This window comes from Sciurus vulgaris (genome assembly GCF_902686455.1).
Source record: "Sciurus vulgaris genome assembly, chromosome: 11".
Lineage (NCBI taxonomy): Eukaryota > Metazoa > Chordata > Mammalia > Rodentia > Sciuridae > Sciurus > Sciurus vulgaris.
In genome coordinates this window covers 26,683,993-26,704,141 of record NC_136472.1, presented here as the reverse complement: position 1 = coordinate 26,704,141, position 20,149 = coordinate 26,683,993, and the positions used below count along the sequence as shown (strand labels likewise).

The window sequence follows — 20,149 nt, the reverse complement described above, 5'->3', positions numbered from 1 at the left end:
CCGGCGGAACAGGGGCGTGACGTCACAGCAGGGAGCTAGCCAGCCGCCTAGGTAAACGCCGCGCCGCGCCCAGACCAATCGGCAGCCGGGGCGGGCGACGGCTCGCGGGCAGGCCCAAATTTCTTCGAGAACGCCGCCAGGGGGCGGAGCCGCCTGTCGCAGGCACTGCCGGCTGGAGGTGAACAGTGGGACTGGGGCCCTAGCTCTGGCCTGTTACTGATCCATGAGTAATAATTAACAATCCTCCCAAGCCCTTTGTCCCACCGGCTCGAGCACACTGTCCGAGCTTCCACTCAGCTCACAACCCAGCACCCATCTTCGAGCCTTGGCCAGCTAACACCAAGCCTGATGATCATCAGTTTCATTCAGCCCAGGTTAGAATCCTGCAGTTCCAGGGAGGTACCAGATGGCAAACCCTTGCCCAGCCCTAGCCCCCTCACACACAGCGTGCCCACAGATCTCCCCCCAAGTGCAAGGGTAGAGTATCAAAAAATGCACACAATGTCTGATGGTACTTTCTTCTTCCTTTTTTTTTTTTTTTTTTTAGTTTAATACACACTAGAACAAGTCACAAAAAAGGGTACTGCAAGCCCAGAACTATGCTCACCCCAGCCCACCCCCAGGAACCCCCAAACAGTCCAGGAACTGGATCCTCAGCTCTTGGGGAGACCCAGGCATCCTTAAACCCTTCTGTCACCTTTGATCTTTCATCCTGCTTTTGGCCTAGACTCAGTTGGCCCTTCCCTATCAGTCCCTTCCTAGACACAGGCCCCTCCCTTCCCTGGGTCCCAGGACTTCTTCCCTCCTCCAGCAGAGGGACAGCAGCAGCATGATGGTTCAGGGCCCTTGGGTCCGGCTGTCCAAGAGCAGCTGGGCTCTGACCCAGGGTGGAGAGACATCGCAGGACTGTCAGAGTACTCAAGCACCCACGCACTCCACATAATTGGCAGGGTACAGGCCAATGCGGCCACTCTGCAACTGGCCCTGGCACCAGCCCTGTTCATCCTCCTCGCTCATCTTCAGCAGTTCTTCCCCTGGGGGAAGAGGGATTGATCACTGCTAATTGCCCTGGCCCCCAGCCATTCCCACTGGGTCAAGTACTGAGGAGAATGGGGTAATATACAAGCCTGACAGCAAGCTAGATGAGACCTGGCTCACGCTGGGGTCATGGAAACCAGAAAGCTGCCCCACCCCAGACCCAGAGGCAACAATCAGTCCCCAGCTGGCAGGGCCCAGAACAGCCTGAATGGCCAAAGAACTGACCCTTGGCAGAGGAGTTATCTGGCTTCCCTTTTCCACACCCCTACTCAGGCAACTAAGGCAGGGACTGAAGCCTGAAAGGAACAGGAAAGGGATCCCAGGGTACCTGCTCGGAAGCTCAGCTCGTCAGCTTCCTGGCCAGCATAGTCATAGAGTGCCCGCACCCGCACCCCAGTGGCAGCCTTTCGGGGAGTCTCCTCATCTGACCACTCCTCATCCTGTCCACTGCTGGAAAAGGGAGGCAAAAAGGAGAAGCAGCTCAGGTCCCAGAAACACCTTGGGCTATGAATCTCACCCAGGACTCAGGGCAAAGGGCTCATTCCTCGATGGGATGCTGCAGAAGCAGGTAGGGAGGAGCTGAAAGACTAGTCATACCTCTGCCATTCACAACTGCGAGCTCAGATGCAATTCCTGCACAGAGAGTTGAGTGCAGCAGAAGTGAAAGGGAACACGGAAACCGCCTGGAAAATCTAAACCTCTGCAAAACCTAGTATCATCTCTTCACCTGAGTTGACCCTTAGGTCCCTGGCACCAACTTTCAACCCATTTCAGTTGTGAAGAGAGGAAGCAAAGGAAAGAGAGGCCAGATGGGGCACAGCTGTTTCTCTGCCTCAGCCAGGTTCCCAGTTCTCACCCTGGGGACCCAGGGGACTGGGTTGGAGGTGCGGTGCCATCTCTTGTAGGTACGATGCTGGTCAGAGTAACCTCATCGGGGCTCCGGCCACCCTTCTCCTTCCGGCTGATTGTCCTCTGTGTGTCCAAGGACCACTCCTGTGGGGACAGTGCTTAGGGTCAGGTTGGGCTGCAGCTGTAGTGGCAGCAGGGCCATCTAGACCACCTTCAATGACCATCCTTCATTCCAAGCCTGACCTCCCTCCTCCAGCCCATACTAATCCCAGCTCACCCCAAGCCCCACCCAGCCTGCAACACATGCCTCAAACTGTGGCCAGTTCATGGCCATGCCTGGCCCATGGGTGCTGCGCCACCAGCGCAGATCCTCCTCATCACTGGCTGCCTCAATGCCTTGGTGCAGGTCTCGGTGAAGTTCATGGAACCTATGGCCCAAGCACTCTGTCAGATGGAAGAGTCCCAGGCCCCTGTACTCCCAATGCCATTCAGCCCAGCAAGAGTGAGGAGGCAGAGGCAGAGGGGACCCTAAGTCCACCACACAGGCCATACTTGTCACTGCTAGAGAGGTCAAGGTGCTGATGCAAGGTGAGTAGCATATCCTTGAAGAAGAGAAGTCGTTGGCGCTCAGCAGCCTGGCAGCTCTCAAAGGCCTGCTCCATGTCTTCCATGTAACGTGGTGTGTAGCGATGTAGCTCCGCCAGCGTCTGCTCATACTGGATTTTCGTCTGGGTGAAGGAGGAGGGAGGTGTCAGTGAGGATGGGACCACATTCCACTCAGAATTCCACCAGCATTTACCAGGCACAGCCACCATGGACAACTGGGCCTAAGACCCAGTTCTAGTCCACAGGACCCAGGCCTAACAAGGGAGGTGACATCCAGGCACAGTATCTGTAAGAGTCTAATGGAGAGTAAGACAGGGTCAACTTATGGGAAAGGGTGTGAGAAATCAGAAAAAGATTCCTGGAGGATGAAGAAACTGAACGGTACCTCAGAGGATGGGGAAGATTTGGACATAGCACTGGAGGGAAGGGCACTCCAGGCAGAGGGGGCAATCTGAGAGCCAGTCCCAGGTGACACACTGCAAGGAAGAGCTAGAAGTCTTCCTGCTAAAGACACCCCAGGGCCTGAAATCCCACCATTCCTCTCCCTAGATAAAGTATCACCTTTTCTCAGTTTCCTCCTTTAAAAGATCACCTGGAGAGAGAGAGGTACACGAGGACTTGAGCAAGAAGATGTTGGACACCAGAAAAAGCATTTGGGGAGCAAGTCTCATTCAGGAAGCCCTGCCCCAGACCTGTACCTTCTCTGCCTCCTTGGTGCAGCGTCCCACCCGCTCTTGCAGTTTACGCAGCTGCTCCTGGGACATGGCGCTGTCTGCCTTTGCATGGCTCTCCCGAGTCTGGGCTGTCTTCTCATCCTTCCGAGCTGCATGGTAACTCTTCTTGGAAGCCTCAACCTGGCAAGCATGGGAACAACTCTTGACCCTGGATGTCATGCCCTGACCCCTTTGAGTTCCATGCAGACCTGGAAGGGGCCTGTCTCTGATCCCCACCGAACCCAGCCTACCTCCTTCAACCTCTTTAGCCAGGGTTTCTGGGCCTTGCGGAAGCCATCCTCTGCAGCCCGGCTCTCGCGGAAGCCACCCAGCACTGGCCGGTGGAAGGCCCCCCGCTGCCAGGTTCGAACTCGTTCACTGTCTGGCCCATGCAGCTTCTCCCGCACCTCCAGGTGCAGCTCACTCAGTCGCTCAGCTGCGGTGAAGAAGGCATGCCAGGCCTTCTCCAATGTGCCATACTGGGGGCCTGCAGAAGGATGGAGCTTAGGCCAGGCTGGGGGTGCCACTCTAAACAGCGGAACCCCACTCACTGGTGCTGCTGTGGGTGCCAGGCACAAAGGCATGGGGAGGTGCAAAGATGAATGCAGTGATGTCAGCTGCTTACAAAAAATGCCTATTCTGAGCCCTGAGAGTGGACGTCTCACTGAATCCTTGTCTCTGCCACTACTGTGATACAGTGTCATTACCAACATGGAACAGGCAAAGAAACTGAGGCCCCAGGAAGTCGATTTAACTTGCCCAAAGCACTGGAGTGAAGCCGAAGGCAAATCCCATAGCTTCTCTGAAATTCCAGTTTCTCCTCTAGAAAACGCATAGGGGACTGGTAGTGTACTCAATGGTAGAGCACCTGCCTAGCATGCCCAAGGCCCTGGGTTCCATCCCCAGCACTACAAACAAAAAGAAGAAGGAAAAATACATAAAACAGGACCCTCTCCATCTGAGATTTGTTAGAAATATCAGAGTAACTCATAGACATACTTTGCAAACTCCAACAGCACAACTCTATAGATAACCAGGAATTTAAAGGGAAGGCAGAAACGGAAGCCTTGAACTTGCCACAGGAAGTGCAAAAAGAAGTTACCCTGAGAGTCCCACCCTCACAGCCCTCTGCTCCCTGCAAGACCTGTGGATGGCTCACCTTTCTCCACGGCACCCCTCCACTTTCGAGCCCAGTCAGCCAACTGCTGGGCATAGGCCTTCTCAATGCGAGCACGCTCCTGAAAGCAGTTGACCAGGTCCCCACACAATCGGTGCCCATCCTCCACCCGCTGCACTGTCCGCCTATAGTTGCCAGCCTGGGGACACATATGAGAAGGGCAGTTGCACAGGAAGAAGACCCCTCTTGGGTTGGGGCTGACAGCTAGGCTCCTCTTCTGGACAACTGGCTGAGCCCAGAGACAAGGGCCATTTCAGTGCCACCCGAAACCCAGGCCCCAGCTGCTCACCTCCCAGAAACTGCCCCCAAAGGCCTCCCCTCCAGCGTCCTCTTCTGGAGCCATGGTGTCCCCGCAGCACGGAATGGTGGCGGATTTGGGGCTGTGGAAGGCAGATGGGCAAATAGAAGAGCTGGGCCTATGCTTTGGGGGCTAGAAAAAGACCCTCTGCTGTCTCTGGGCCTTGCCCCACTGTCATCCCCACCACCCAGGAACCATGAGAGCTAGGACTAAGCAAGCAGGGGGCTGGAAGTCCCAACACACAGCCAAGAAAGGGACGAAGATGGCAATTTCAAAGCTCTTCCACTTGGCCTCAGTCTGCCCTCCTCCCATGTACCTGGAGTCTAAAGATCACTTCAAGGACCTGGACGTCCAACTCCAAGCTGCCACTGTGATCTGCCTTGAAGTGAATAAGAGCATAGCAGGGGGTAAGGGTGGGGGCTTAGCATGTCTAGGGCGGTGCCCAGCTCCCCCGATATAGCAACTGCTGTCAGAAGCGCCAGATTCCAGGCAGGAGAATGCCAAGCAGGTCACATGATCCATCCAGGGATTAGGTGGCAGGCGGGGGTGGGTGGTGGGCAGAAGGCCCCACTCCCCGTACTCTGGATGAGAAAGGAGGACTCCTACCTAAGCCAGGGCCCCTGTTGCCTTGCCTTGAACAAGGCAACCCCGATAGCAGACCAGGCCAACTCAGAGGATGGCCAACCACAGCCCAGTGGCTGCCTATGCTGGCAAGTGCAAAAATGGAGCCAGGAGGCCTAAGTCCCGTCTTGGCCAGGAAACTTGGACAAGTGCATTTTATTGTCCTATGGGAGCGTCAGCTTCTCTAAGGTGGAAACCCCCTTCCCCAATAAGCTTCCATGCTGGGGTTGTGCAAGACTGGAACACGGCAATGAATGAGAAATGCCAGAAGCAGTCAAAATGAGATACTCGTTCCCCTCCCCAACATCCACAGAGGTCCCTCAGGGTCCCATGAGTAACAAGCAACCCAGTCCTGCCCTCAAAAAGCCTAGAGTCTGATGCAGCATGGGGAAGTCAGACAGGCCACTAGCCAGTTAGAAGAGTGTTCTCCAGAATGGCAGAGGAGGGTAAGGCGAATTCTGATCCCACAGTCACCACCTCCAGGACCAGAGGACACAGTGGTATGTTGCCACTCCCAAATCTGCCTCTGGACAGGGTCTCAGCTGTCCCAAACACTGACTGACTCACAGCCCCTAGAAGGAAATAGCTTCCTCTGAGCAAGCCCAAGGCCCAAGGGACAGTTAGGCCTAGGAGGACAGAGTATGTGCCTGCTGCCCCAAAGCAGGGCTCTGTCAAATACTTCCTTCAAACTACTGAACCTCTGTTCATCCTGCAAAACTCAAACGGGAGCATCTTATCCACAGCTTCTCCCCTGTTTCTCTACCCTCTGGACTCCCACAACCCCTGTAATATCTCAATCAGGACACATATCCCATGGAATGTAACTGACAGGATATCTGTCCCCAATCATTGACAGACTTCTGCAGTTCTCATTTGTGTTTTCCCAGGCACTGGAATCAGAAATAATTAGCTAAAAAAGTAAACAAGGGGCTAGCTCAGTGGTAGAATGTGTGCTTGGCATGTGCAAGATCCAGTGTTCAATCCCCAGTACCAAAAAGAAAAGAAAAAACTGAATGATGTCCACCTGAAGAACAGAAAACTCATTGGCCTCAGCAGCTGTGAGAAAGCCTGGCCTGGGTGGTTTCCTGCCTCCACTCGCAGGAGGTAGAGCTGAGCCCTCTCTGGAGACCCCATGGGGTGCAAGCAATGGAATTGTCTGGGCAGAGTGGCTGCCCCACTAAGGCTCTTCTTCACCTTGCTTCCTCTTGAGTGGGCCCCACTTGTCCAGAAAGGACTTGCCAGCAAGAGAGAAAGAGATCTGCATCCATAAATCACAGGACCTTTGGAGCCAACCCAGTGAGCCATCAGGGCTGGGGGGCCCCTGCCTGCTTCAGCCTCCCTGCTCCCTGCTCCCCAGAGAGCCACCCCCCACTGGTTCCCTCTCTCTGGCCCCAGAACAGAGCAGGCTGTGTGCACAAGGTTGGCACAGCTCCCTAGGGCCTCGAAGAGCAAACACAAGCTCAAGCCCCAGGCACAGCCAGGCCCCACAGCCAGGCCCTGCAGCCCAGCTTCATCTAGCTCCTGGGGTGGGTCATGAGCCTTAGTCCCTGTTGAGAAGGGTTGGCACCTTGTGCCTCCTGACCTCAGCAGAAACCCAAATCAGGCCAAACACTCTGCCACAGGCAAGAGTTCAGAAAGCAAGTAAGGAAATCTTCCCAGGCCAGGGCAGCGCACCTAATGGGCCCAGAAGAAGCTTGGCAGGGTCTATTCACAGCTGCTGGGGCCAAGGTAGGGAGTCCTCGGTTTCAGGGAAGAATCACTCTCCCCACCTGAGGCCAGAAGGTGACCAGGCCCCACATCAACCCTCACCCCAACCCATGCTGGGGGCATGCCCCTGGGAGGGAGTACAGCCACCAGGTCTTGCCCAGGGTTAGGTCCTGAGTCACAGGCTGCGCCCAAGGGCTTCTTCCCCGGCAGCCCCTCCCGGTCAGGGTCAGCCCGCAGCCCTAGGATTTGAGGACACAGGAAGGGGCAGTCGCTGGTCCAGAAAGGGGCGCTGAGGCCGGTGGGGCTGGCACCAGCAGCCTGAGAGCTCTGAGGTTGGGGGAGGGGTGGCGCCGGGAAAAGGGGAGGAGGCCGGGCTAGGGAGGGGCATAACAAAGGGGCACTTTTGGAAACCCGACCTGCCGGCTGAGGTGCCTGCTCCTTGATGACGCACTCCAAACCCCGAGCCTCCACATCAAATCCTGGAGCCCAGGGCCTGCCGGTCTCTGGCCTCAACCCTTACGGGGCAGCGACCCTCGACAGACTCCCCCATCCCACCCCTGCGCCGGCCCAGCGCTGCACAGCTCTGAGCCCGTAAGCCCACGCGGAGGCGGCAGGGCCAGGCCTACCCATGAAGGTTCTAGGACTTCTTGGCCAAACTTGTTGAACTTGGTCTCGGCGGGGGTGGGGCCAGCAGGTCGCCGAGGAGGGGAGGGGGCGCCTCTCTGCCCGTGCCCACTCCGCGATGGACTCCAGATGATGGCCCAGGAATTGGGGCTCTTTGCAGAGGATCAGGGGTCGCTGGAGAGCGAGACCCCTTTCGGGGCCCTAGGGCGAACGCAGGGAGGGCGATTTGGGGCCCCTCGGGGAGACGGTTTGACCCTCCAGCCCCGACGTTACCCTATCCCCTACAGTCCTGAGGAATCGCAGAGTTGGCGCAGCGGACGAGACGCCCCCTCGGCTCGGCGGCAGCCCTTCGAGTCCCCACGCAGAGTCGGGGGACTGGGGTCTCCCGGAGCGGGAGCCAGTCCCTTTGCAAACTTCAGGAGCCGAACGACCAGAGGCGGGCTGGGGCCACCACTCCCGCAGCCGCGTGCCCGCGCGTCCCCTCCAGGGCACTCACCGCGTCCTCCTTGGGCCCTCGGCGGGTGGGGGTCCGGCCACGCTCCGGCCCGTGTCCTACCACTCCCGGCCTGGGCCGCCGCCTCCCGGAGCGCTCCCGGCCCTCCCCCGGGAAGCCCGGCCCCCGGCCCCGCCCTCTTCGCGCTCTGCAGCCCCAACCCCAACCCCACCGGCTTGCGGTCCCGCTGCCGGGGCTCCAAGCATCGCGGAAACCCGCGACTCTGGGGCCGAGGGACGTGGGGTCCGCTGTTGAGTGAGGAGCACCACGACCGACTCCCCAGGGTGGCGCCGCTAGGCTTTCAAGGAGTCAGATTTCGGCTTTGCCCCTCCCCAGGGCCTGGAAGAGTGACCGAGTACCGGGCCTGCACCGGCACCCTCTGGAGGGGGAGCCCGTGGCGGGGGTGGAGAGCGACATTGCCTTACATTCTTTGCTGAGCGCGGTTTCTTAGAAGTTAATTTGGGGGAGACTCCCACCAACCCTCTTGCATGCATTAGGATTCCCATTTTACGGATGGCAGAAACTAACGCTCAGAGACCGCCAGAGGTTTGCCCGAGATCTGTAATCCGGCAGAGCCCGGATTTTAAAACCCTGCCATATCTAGGCACAGCTCTGTCTGCTAATCTGGGGCGCATTCTATGGCCTGGGACAAACACGTGGTGGGGGTGGGACAAAAAGACGCGCTCCTCCCCCTCCGTGTTCTTATTCCCGATTTTGCACCCCGATTCATTCTTCAATTCTTACTCCCCTCCATCCCCTTATCAATGTAGATTTTTACAGATCGCCACTATGCCACCCCCCGTTAAATAAATCCCTTCTTCCTCACCCGCTCCCAAGCCCCTCGGGATTTTTCAGAGCCTGCCTGTTATTTATATCCACTGGAACGGTCCATGAATGTTCCGAGGCTGACCTAATCGCCACCTGCTTGGGTTCCCCGCCCCTCCCTCTCCCTCTTGGCCCGGGTGAACCGGCGGCGGTTCCTTGCGCCCCGGAGACCAGCTCGAGCTAGGGCCAGCTAAGTCTACGGGGCTCCGGGGGTCGGGGCGATGCAGGTTTGCTCCGGGCTGGAGTCACGCTCCAAGAAGTGCGCCCCCAGAGGGACGGCGCGCGCTCCGGGAAGCCGATGGGCCAAGCTGTTCTCTCTGCAGCACGTACTCTTCCTACCCAGCCCCCATTCCCTTGAGGAGAGTGAGTACGTGCGCGCGGATTTTTAAAAGGCACATTTAAAAATAGCAAAATCAAGTTGTTTCTAAACCCCGGAGGAACCATTGACGAGTTCTTTATGCAGATGAATCCTCTCACAAAATGGAAAGGTCTGGAGAGAATGAATGGGGGTAATTTCAGAGATGACATTAGCAGCTTAGAGCGGACACGGGAGCTTGAAACTGCCTCCAGATGCCTGTGAGGTACCTAAGACGTGTCACCTTTGGCCCGAGAACTCTGGCCGAGTTTGGCAAATACGCCTGAGTAGTGGATTTTTCATTTTCAGCACTCACTCTTTCAGCTTGGGCAAGTCCCTTCTCTCCTTATCTCTGTTCTTACCTCTATAAAATCTGACAGGTGACCTGGCTGACCTTCCACTGGGCCATGTGCCCCAGCTAATTAATGACTGTAAAACAACTGCAAATTAGAGGGACTGGGGAAATGTCTAATGACACCCATAGTGTTTTGTATTATTTTAAATCAGTTAACATCCTACATAGTGCCTGGGGGCCTTTAGGCACCTAGACAGAAAGTGTGAAAATATAAGAATGAAATTAATTACAGGAGCCGCCTATTAAAATCTCATTAAAAATAAAGTTGGCAGCCAGGCTCTGGGATCTGGGGAAGCTAGGCCACAGAGACTTAGAAAACAGGGCCGTCCTTAAGACCACAAGAAGGGGAGGTGGAGTGGAAAACATCTGGCTTCCCTTTGGTTCAGATCTGAAAGCAGAAAGCAGAAATGTTGCAGCTGATCTTAATTGTACCTAAGGTGCAGAGAGGGAAAAAATAAAATAAATCAAAACCCAGAGCAAACTGGGCTCATTCAAAGGTAAAGGGAGACAGCCATACCCTTTGGAAAACCAACTCCCAGAGGGTGCCACCCCCAGAGCTCAGATTTCTGTGTTCTGTAGTTGGGCCCTTAACACAAACTGCTCTCCCAGTGCCATTCCCAACCTAAACAGAGTTCAAGATGAGATGCCTGGGGTTAGATGGCCAAATAGACAGAAAGCTAGAGAGAGGGGGGTGGCCTCCTGGAACCAGGTTGGAGTGGGGATGTAGCTCAGTGGCAGAGTGCTTGTCTAGCAGGTGGGAGGCCCTGGATTCAATTCCTAGTACCAAACCGGAAAAAAAAAAGAGGGTACCAGGTGGCCGTTTGGTCTGTAACCAAATATCAGGACACTCATAGACTCACCTTTAGTTTCTGGAATGTTCTAACCACTGTGTCTTCATTTGTTTATTTACTTATTTATTCATGCATCCAGCCAAGAAAACATGTGACTTTTTACTCTATGCTAAACTCTATGCAAGGTATTTAGAATACATTAACCAGGCTGAGCCCTAAGTGTGTAACAGTGATACAACCTAGATGTGAAGAACCATGGCAAAACAAGCAGAAAAGACCACCTTTCACAAAGACAACATTGAATTGGGCTTGATGAGAAGGAATTAGTCATGTGGAAAGGCATTCTAGGCGGGAACATCAGGGTGCGCCAAGCCTCAGGGTGTTAGTGTCCTGGCAATCTATTTTTTTGTTATCTACCCTAGACAAACATGTATGCAGGTGCAGAAAGAAATACAAGGATGTTTGCATATAGTATTGTTGGCAGTTGGGGGGAAGTGGAAACAAATGTCCATCATGAAAAAAAGCAAAAACAAAAACAAATGTCCATCATGAAAGAGATAGTTAAATAACCTAAAGTTTATCTACGGATTACTCTGCAACAACTCAAGAATAGGGTAGAAGAGATTGAATAGAGATTGAACTCAGGGCCTAAAACTACACCTTAGCCCAAGAAAGAAATGTATCCTTTTGGGGGGGGAGGGGTGCTGGGGATTCAACCAAGGAACACTCTACCACTGAGGTATATCCCTAGTCCTTTATAGTCTTTCTCCTCTCTCTCTTTCCCTCTCTCTGTCTCTCTTTTGAAACAGGGTCTTCCTAGGTTGCCCAGGATGGCCTCAAACTTAGATCCTCCTGCCTCATCCTTGGGAATCATGGGAATGATATAGACTTTTTTTTTGGGGGGGGGGGGCTATGGATTGAACCGAGGGGTGCTTAACCTCTGAGTCACATCCCCAGGCCTTTTTTTTTTTTTTTTTTTTTTTTTTTTTCATTTAGAGGCAGGGTCTTGTAGAGCTGCTTAGGGCCTTTGTAAATTGATGAGGCTGACCTTGAATTCAGATCCCCGTGCCTCAGCCTCCGGAGGTGCTGGAATTATCTGAGTGCAACAGTGTGCCCAGCTGAGAGATGTATTCTTTTTTTCTTTTTTTTTTTGGTATGGGGATTGAACTCAGGCACTCGACCACTGAGCCACATCCCAGTCCTATTTTGTATTTTATTTAGAAACTGGGTCTCACTGAGTTGCTTAGTGCCTTGCTCTTTCTGAGGCTGGCTTTGAACTCTCCATCCTCCTGCCTCAGCCTCCTGAGCCCCTGGGTTACAGGCGCACAGTGAGAGATGTATTCTTGAATAAAGACCCAGGACACCGTTGAGTGAATGAATCAAAATGAAGATACGCCAAACTGTTTTTGGTAGTTATCTCTAGGGAGAGATCTCGAATTGGAAAGGGAGGTTTTTGTAATGTTAGAAAACTTACAGTGAGGATCTAGGATGTAGGTCAGTTGTATAGTTTGTGCCTAGAATGCACAAATCCCTAGGTTCCATCCCCAGAGCTGAAAAACAAAAATTTACAATAGAAATGTACCCATACATAAATTGTATAATTAAAATGAAGAATGGGAGGGGGGAGTAGGTGTTGGGTTTAAACAATGCTGTTAATAGAATTTTCTGCAGTGGTTGAATGTCCCATAGCTGTGTTGTTCAATGCGATAAAGATGAGCCACTTGAGTTTACCAAGTACCAGTGTGACTGAAGAATTGATGTTTTTTTTTTCAGATGTGAGGGTTTTTCTATGCCCAGACTGACCCCTAATTCCTGGAATCTGTCCTCCTCAGCTTCCCTAGTATCTGGGTCTACTGGTATGCACCACGGCACCCAAGTTATCATTTTATTATGTTTCTTTTTCTTTTTATGGTGCTGGGAATTGAACCCAGTATCTCATGCATGCTAAGCAATCTCTCTGCCATTGAGCTATACCCCTAGCACAGATTTATTCTTTTTCAGGAAATCTGTCAGCTTTGTGGAGAGTAAGTTCAAGCAAGCAGAGAGCTGCAGCCAGGGCCGGAGTCCTCTGAAGGCTACCTTGTTTCAGGCTCTGGACATTGCCCCAGCATTCCAGCAGGCAGCTGAGTAAAGTATCCTGATTTAACAGCTCTGATTTTAAGATCTCAGGGAACCCCAGGTGGAAAAACTGGTCTGAGTTATCAAGAGGGGTTAACCTCGGGGAGGTGTGGGGGGGGCCCTGTTTCTGAGTTTGGAAGGCAGGAAGAACAGAAAGGGCACTAGAGTGAAAACAGCGGGTGTCTGAGTGCAGCTACAGAGCAAACTTCTCCCAGGTCAGGAATTTGCCCAAGGCAGATTCTTTGAAAAGTACCACAGAGTTGGCACAAAGTGCCATGGGAGCTGCCATTGCACAGTCCACCTTTCAGCTTTGTAGGCTGGGAGGCTTCTGCTCAGGAAGTTGGCCCTGATATATCCTGGAGCCTCCTTTGCTGGTGAAGAAGTCTTAGTGGAGGGTCCTTTCATTTAGCAGGCTTTCAGGCGACACCCTGGTGTGCCAGACACCATATTGCCTGCTCAGTCCTCAATTTGAAGAAAGCAGACAAGATCCCTGACTTCATGGAATTTTCCACTAAAACTGAATAAAGGTGCCCCAGGAGGTGCCATTGCATAGCCCATTGTGATAAATGTTTAAATGGTGGAGTGGTAAAGGGGGAGTCAGGGGGCAGGGATGATGATGGAGCTCAGTGGAAGATCAGCCCTGGGTTCCATCCCCAGTACTGAGTGTGTGTCACATGTGTGAAGGCAAGCACTACCAAAACCAAAAATAAAAGCACAGGGTGCTGAGAGAGAAAAACAGGGGGAACATAATTTAGATTGGGGGAGGATCAGAGAAGACTTCCCTGGAAGTTTAAGTTTCTCTCCCTGGAAGACCCAAAAGGCAAATGGCAACCAGGTAAAGAGGGAGTTTACAGAAGAGCATTCTAATAGAAGGACCGATGTGCACACAGACTCTGAAGTGGGAGCCTGGCCTTCTGGAATGAGGACAAAGTGGGTAGGGCATGGTGAGTGAGAGGCCTAAGATGAGGTAAGAGAGGCCAGCAGCATGCAGACACTGCCAGGCTTTGTGAGTTTCTTCGGAGTGCAGGAGGAGGCCCTTGGAGGGATGGATGTAAGCAGAGGAGTGAACTGAATGGAAGTTGTGTGAGGAATGGGCCAGAGCAAGGAATCAGCAAACGATGACCTACACAGCTCACAGACCAAGAGCAATTGTTCTATTTTTAAATCGGAAAAAAGAAGCTGGGCATGGTGGCACACGCCTATAATTCCAGCAGCTCAAGTGGCTGAGGCAGGAGGATCCTGAGTTCAAAGCCAGCCTCATCAATTATGGAGGCCCTAAGCAACTTATTGAGACCCTGTCTCTAAATAAAATATTTTTAAAAAAGGCTGGGGATGTGGCTCAGATGTTAAGTACCAGTGGGTTCAATCCCTGGTACAAAAAGAAGAAGAGGAGGAGATGAGGACTTTGCAGGAGATTCAAATTTCAGTGTCCATACATAAAGTTTTATTGAAACACAGGCACGCTTCATCTATTTATGAATTGTCTGTAGCTGTTGTCACTACAATAGCAGAGCTGAGTAGTTGTAACAGAGATTGTGTGACCTATAAAGCCTCAAATATTTACTAACCATCCCTTTGCACAAAAATGAGGCTGGTTTGTGGATTAGAGAGAGAGAAACAGCAGGAAGACCAATTAGGAGGTTGCTGCAGTACTCCAGGGTAAGATGGTGATGATGGGATGCATTCTAAGGTAGTAGCTGTGGTGGAGTGTGAGATTGAAGCTGTGGATTGAAGTAATTTGAGGAAAGAGCCACTAGAACTTGCTGATGGGTTGAAGGTGGCTGATAAGGGACAGATACATTTCAGAATGATTTACAAACCAGGTGTGGTGGTGCATGCCTATAATCCCAGCAACTTGGGAGGCTGAGGCAGGAGAATTACAAGTTTAAGGCCACCCTGGGCAATTTAGTGGGAACTTGTCTCAAAATAAAAAATAAAAAGGACTGGGGATATAGCTCAGTAGCAGAGCACCCAAGGGCTCAATGCCCAGTACAAAAAAAAAAAAAAAAAAAAGACTTCCAACCTGTGATCTTAGATTGGATCCTAGACCAGAATAGGACATTAATTGAACATCTGGCAAAATCTGAATAGGATTTGTGGGATTTAATAAATACTATTGTGAATGTTAACTTCTACATCTTGATAAGTGGTTCTGGATGATGCTAAATGTGGGAGAATTTGGGAAAGCTATAGTGAAATCCTTTAAATCTTTTTTGCAACTCTGAAGTTATTTCAAAAGGAAAAGTTAAAAAAACGAAAATAGGATAAATAAAATAAAGGTACAGGCTGGGGTTGTGGCTCAGTGGTAGAGTGCTTGCTTAGCACATGTGAGGCACTGAGTTCGATCCTCAACACCACATAAAAATAAATAAATTAAAATGAAGGTATCATGTCCATTTACAACTAAAAAATAAATAAATAAGGCCTGGGCATATAGTTCAGTGGTAGAACAAAAGTAAAACAAAGAAAAACAATGACTCTTAGCTTTTAAATTGGAATGTTTGTATGGGAATGCCATTTACTAAGATCAAGAGTTCACTTTTAAAACTGGGTGCAGTGGTACATGCCTATAATCCAGGCTACTTGGGAGGCTGAGGCAGGAGGATTGCTTGAGCCCAGGAATTCAACAGTAACATGGGTAACATAGTGAGATCTCATTTCAGGAAAAAAAAAAAAAAAGTTTAGTTTTAGACACATTTTGAGATGCAGATGCATGTGACGTCCATGTGGATGCCCCAAGAAGGCAGGGGCATATGCTATTCTGGACATCACTGGTAAGCCGGAGAGCTGGAGAAGATGTAGAAAACATGGTCCTCAAACCTGCAATGGGAGCACAATGCCTGAGGTGGAGCTGGACTGAGGCAGTGAGGAGGGAGGACAGGGAACTCAGGCCTAGGTTTTCTCTGTGGTGCACACGGCGTTCTGCTCAGCAATCATGAATCTCACAACACAACTCCGTGGAATGCAACCTATCCATCCTATGTTACAACAGAGAAAATGAAAATCAGAGTTGTACTACAAGATGCATAAGGACACAACTAGGAAGTGGGGAAGAGAGTGCTGTTTAACCCACCACTGGTGAGCAAATTTCCCCCTTGGTAATGGTGAGCACCCACGGCAGAGAATGGTGGGTTCGTTTCCTACGGCTGCAGTAATCAGGTACCACAAATGCACAAGTGGGTGGCTTAAAACAACAGAAATTGATTCTCTCACAGTTCTGGAGACTGGAAATCCAAAATCACAGTTTTGGTATGACCACACTCTTTCTCCAAGCTCTGGGGGAAAATGTTTCTGTCTGGCCTCTGGTGGTAACTGATGATCTGAAAACCCTCGGCACCCTCTGGCTCACAGCTGCATCCATCTCCAGCCTCTGCCTCCATCTTCACAGGGTCTTTTCTTGTCTTTCTCTCTGTGTCTGTTTCTCATCTTCTTCTGCCTCACTCTCATAAGTCAACCTACCATGCCAGGCTATCGAGGAGACCAAAGCTGTTAGCTTCAGAAATCTCACAAAATGCTTCTTGAGCTTAAGTAGGCAGCCTTCCAATTTTGCTTTATCCAGTTTCACAAATATGCCTCTTTGCAGAACGAATCAGCAGCCCTGATGCTGCCAACACAAATGTGGCTTGATCTTCTAGACTGCCTATAATTATGACAAAACCCTCAGATTCTGGTCCCTTATGACACAAGGGTAGTTGAGCATAAGGGGGAATGCACAATAAATGTGTCTGCAAGGATGCCTACTCAGAGCTCGGAGCATTGAGCAGGACACGTGTGGAACTGTACCAACACACCACGAAAACAGGCTACTGGCTTCACAAATAAAAACCACAGCTGCTCAGGCGGTTGACCCCGCACCCTTCCACACCACAGCTTGGGTTCCTTGGGGGAGATTTTTTTTGTTTGTTTTTCGTATAATGCTCCTGGAGTTACAATGCCATAGTGAGACAGGAGCCAAAGCAGAACAGTAGAAAGGGGAGTGGGAAGAAGGGAATGTAAAGGAATGTAAATGTAGTTCTCTCAGCCCCACTAACATGTGACTCATCCACCCGTAGAGAACAGGCTTGGCTGTAACACAGAGAGGATCATTTTCCTTCTGCCACTTGGGATTTTTGTAGCCCTTGGAAAAGACCTTTGGGACAAAAGAGGAGAAGTCACTTCCAGAACTCAAACCCCTGATTTCTAATTCTCTGGTTACCTGCTCTTTCCAAGATGGCTATCTGACTGGTAAGGGCTCTTGAGACCAACAAAGAGCTTCTTCTCCACCATCAGACCTTATCAATAAATAACATATTGCCAGGAGATTATATAACAACTCCTATTTGTAGAACACATTACAGTTTGCAAAGCATTTCACATAGATTATTTCAGTACTCTGACAATTCCTGTGTGGATCTGGCTGCCTAGAAAAGATGCCTGCCATCCTGTACAGATGGTATTTCAAATAGAATATTGATTTAGTGTGTGGATGGTGCCTTGTTCCCTATAGAAAGGACAGAAGGTGTTTGTTTGTTTGCTTGTTTTAGTATTTACATGACTGTGTGACACTTCCAAAGATACCCCACATTTTACATATATATGTATATATATACAAACACACATATATTTATATATATTATTCTATATGTAAATTCTATACATATATCATTTTTTTGAGGTTCTGGGGATCAAACACAGGGCCTGGGCATTCTAAGCCTGTGCTCTACCACTTAGTCACACATTCCCAGCCCCAAATTATATTTTTGAGTATAATATTCAATATTCCCAGAGGGTAGGAGTCATGCCTTCAATTAACATTACTATGAACTTGCTCATATTTGGGCATTCTATTGGAGATGCCAAGCAACAAGAACTCTGGATGCTTTAGTTCTGTTCAATCTGTTTCCAATCCTTTAGAAGGAATTTAAACTTTGGATCCCTGCAAGCTCTGCAGAATCCCTGAGGCTGTCATTTGCAAACCACGGGATGCAATAACTGTGTGTGGGAAGCCTGCACATATCATCTATGTGGATTATGGATGGTTTTGCAGACTCAGCAAAGTGGATCCATAGGCAGCTTGAACGGAATCAGAGTCATGTATCAGCATGCACCAGGAAAATGATTCCTACTAGATGAAAACTTCCCACAGGGAGACTAAAGTCGAAGGCTGTATTTTGCTACTTTTACAGCAAGTCACAAGACCATAGATTCAAAACTGAAAGGGGTCCTAGGGCCCACCCAGCCCTTCCCCTTTCATTTTTTTGAGGTGGAAACTAAAGCATGGAAAAGTGAAATGATGAGCCCAAGATCACATAGCCTAAGTTCAACACTCTTTCTATTGTGCTATATTATCTGTTCCAGAAAACACCTCAATAAAGCCACATATTGTTTTGCAGATCAAAGAAACTGGCATTATTTAGAGTCATGCTCATGGCCTGCCCAGCTTCCAGTGTGAACTCGAGATCTTGATTTGCTGTCACCAGCAGCTTTTGAATGAGTTGCCTTGTGATGCCTTATATCAAAAGTAGTGTCACAAACAGGATCAAAACATCTGTAAATGGAGTTTCGTGGCACAGGGTTTCTGACATGAAACTGGAGTGAGGCTATGCCATTCACCCCTTATTAGATAAGCAATATCAAAATATATGTATTAGGCGGGGTGCAGTGGCACATGTCTGTAATTCTATTCCAGCTACTCAGGAGGCTGAGGAAGGAGGATGGAAATTTCAAGGCCAGCCTCAGCAATTTAGCAAGCCTTATCTCAAAATTTTAAAATAAATAAATAAATAAATAAATAAATAAAGGACTTGGGATGCAGCTCAATGGCAAAGCACCACTTTCAATCCACAATATCACAAAACAAATGAACAAAACTGTATGTAATGGGGCTGGGGATATAGCTCAGTGGTAGAGTGCTTGCCTCACATGCACAAGGCCCTGGGTTCAATCCCCAGCAACACACACACACACACACACACACACACACACACAAATCCTTTATATATAATAAATGTGTTTGTCCATCCTGTACCTGATGATGACATTGAGCCCTAGGCAGTTCTGATGTAAAACAAGAGAAAACAAAGTAAAACTTGGTTTGAGGGTGCCTCAAAGCACAACCCAAAACAGTGCTTTTCTGGTGTGTGCAAGGCAGGTTTCCACTGCTCACATGTGGTTCCTCCTATCCATCACGGAAAACTTGCCCGATCCCAAAAACAGATTCTGGGAAAACCTGGCATTAAGCAGGAATATGTCCCTTGCTCATGAATCCATTATAGCTCACTTTGCATATCTTGCTCTCTCTGCCTGGAACACCCTCCCCTTTCTCTCACTCCGTCTCTCAATATTCAGCTTAAGTGTCACTGTCTTTGGGAAGACTTTCTTGACATTGCCTCTTCCTTACCCTAACCCAAGCTGACTTAAAGTGTCCCTTTCCGTGCCCCGTCTTCCTCTCCCCCACACTGGCCGCACTCCTTCCTTGTTGAATGCAAGTTTATTGCTCTTTTCAATGGGGAAGGTGGGACATCATCTGTAGAGGGTGTTTGTGAGGGTTTATAGGGTATGACTTCTGTTGGGTGATTTGGGGAAGATTTCAAGGAAGTGGGGTTTTGCTTTGGATTCAAAGCTTTCAGGACATGTGGGTCATCTTATGATTGTCATAGGGTTCAGAACATGCCCCCCCCCCCCAACTATACCACTTTGACATACTGCTTATTTTGAGCTGAACGCACTTGAGAACAGCAAATGCAATGAAGATTCTGGATTCCCCTGTTCAACTAAAAGCAAGTCATGAGATTTCCCATGAGAAAGGTGTCCTCCCAGTATCAGGAAAAGAACATTCTTATCAGAGACCGAGAGTCCATCCTGGAATGGACCTGTACAAATCTAATAAAATAACTTTTATCTTCAATTATTTTCCTCATATACTTCCTAGTAACTGTCTCACAATTTACTGCCCTAGATCCAGCCTCTGCTTAACATATCCTCACAATGGATTGTTCTCTGTGTAAAAGGGTATACAGCATAAACTTTGGGGTCTATGAAATTTTTGGGTCTTCATTCTCCTTTTGAAGTCTCCCATGTACATTTTAAATTATTAAATAAAAATTGTATGCTTTTCTACTGTTAATATGCTTAAAAATCAATTTAATTTCTTAGGCCCAACAATAGACCCTAGAAAGGTAGGAGGTTTTTAAAAAAATTTTAAATCAAACTTATTTTAAATGATACTTAAGAATACAAAACTAGGGAGGCTGCGGTTGTAGCTCAGTGGCAGAGCGCTTGCCTGGCATGTGTGAGGCACTGAATTCGATCCTCACCGTCACATAAAAATAAATAAATCAAGGTATTGTGTCCATCTACAACTAAAACATTTTTTAAATATAAAATAATACATATTTATGGGATACAATCTGATGTTCCAATCCATGTATATACATTGCGCATTTAAAAAAAAAATCGGGTTAAACATACCTATCTCAAATGTTTATCCTTTCTTTATGGTGGAAATATTCAAAATTCTGCTACAGTTTTTAAATATAAGGCACATTATCGCTATCTATAGGCACCCTACTGTGCCATAACCAGTACACGGAAAGTTCTC

The 20,149-nt window shown here is 49.7% G+C and overlaps 1 protein-coding gene across 7 annotated transcripts; it reads right to left on the bottom strand.

Moving 5' to 3' along the window:
* Positions 1 to 526: 526 nt before the first annotated feature.
* On the bottom strand, positions 527 to 8,409 carry PACSIN3 (protein kinase C and casein kinase substrate in neurons 3). Of its 7 annotated transcripts, none has more exons than XM_079103244.1 (11): positions 8,130 to 8,409; positions 4,998 to 5,060; positions 4,673 to 4,813; positions 4,366 to 4,522; positions 3,458 to 3,693; positions 3,192 to 3,347; positions 2,440 to 2,615; positions 2,195 to 2,315; positions 1,895 to 2,031; positions 1,367 to 1,488; positions 527 to 1,034 (listed from the first exon to the last, which is right to left on the bottom strand). In XM_079103244.1, exons 3-11 carry the CDS (start codon positions 4,724 to 4,726, stop codon positions 919 to 921), a joined length of 1,275 nt encoding a protein of 424 aa, XP_078959370.1. In that variant the 5' UTR covers positions 4,727 to 4,813; positions 4,998 to 5,060; positions 8,130 to 8,409; the 3' UTR covers positions 527 to 918. The 7 variants fall into 7 exon arrangements, with proteins under 7 accessions (XP_078959370.1, XP_078959371.1, XP_078959367.1 ...); XM_079103245.1 differs by having other exon boundaries at positions 4,998 to 5,056; positions 8,130 to 8,401; XM_079103241.1 differs by having other exon boundaries at positions 4,673 to 4,763; positions 4,998 to 5,056; positions 8,130 to 8,197.
* Between the last annotated feature and the right edge of the window lie 11,740 nt (positions 8,410 to 20,149).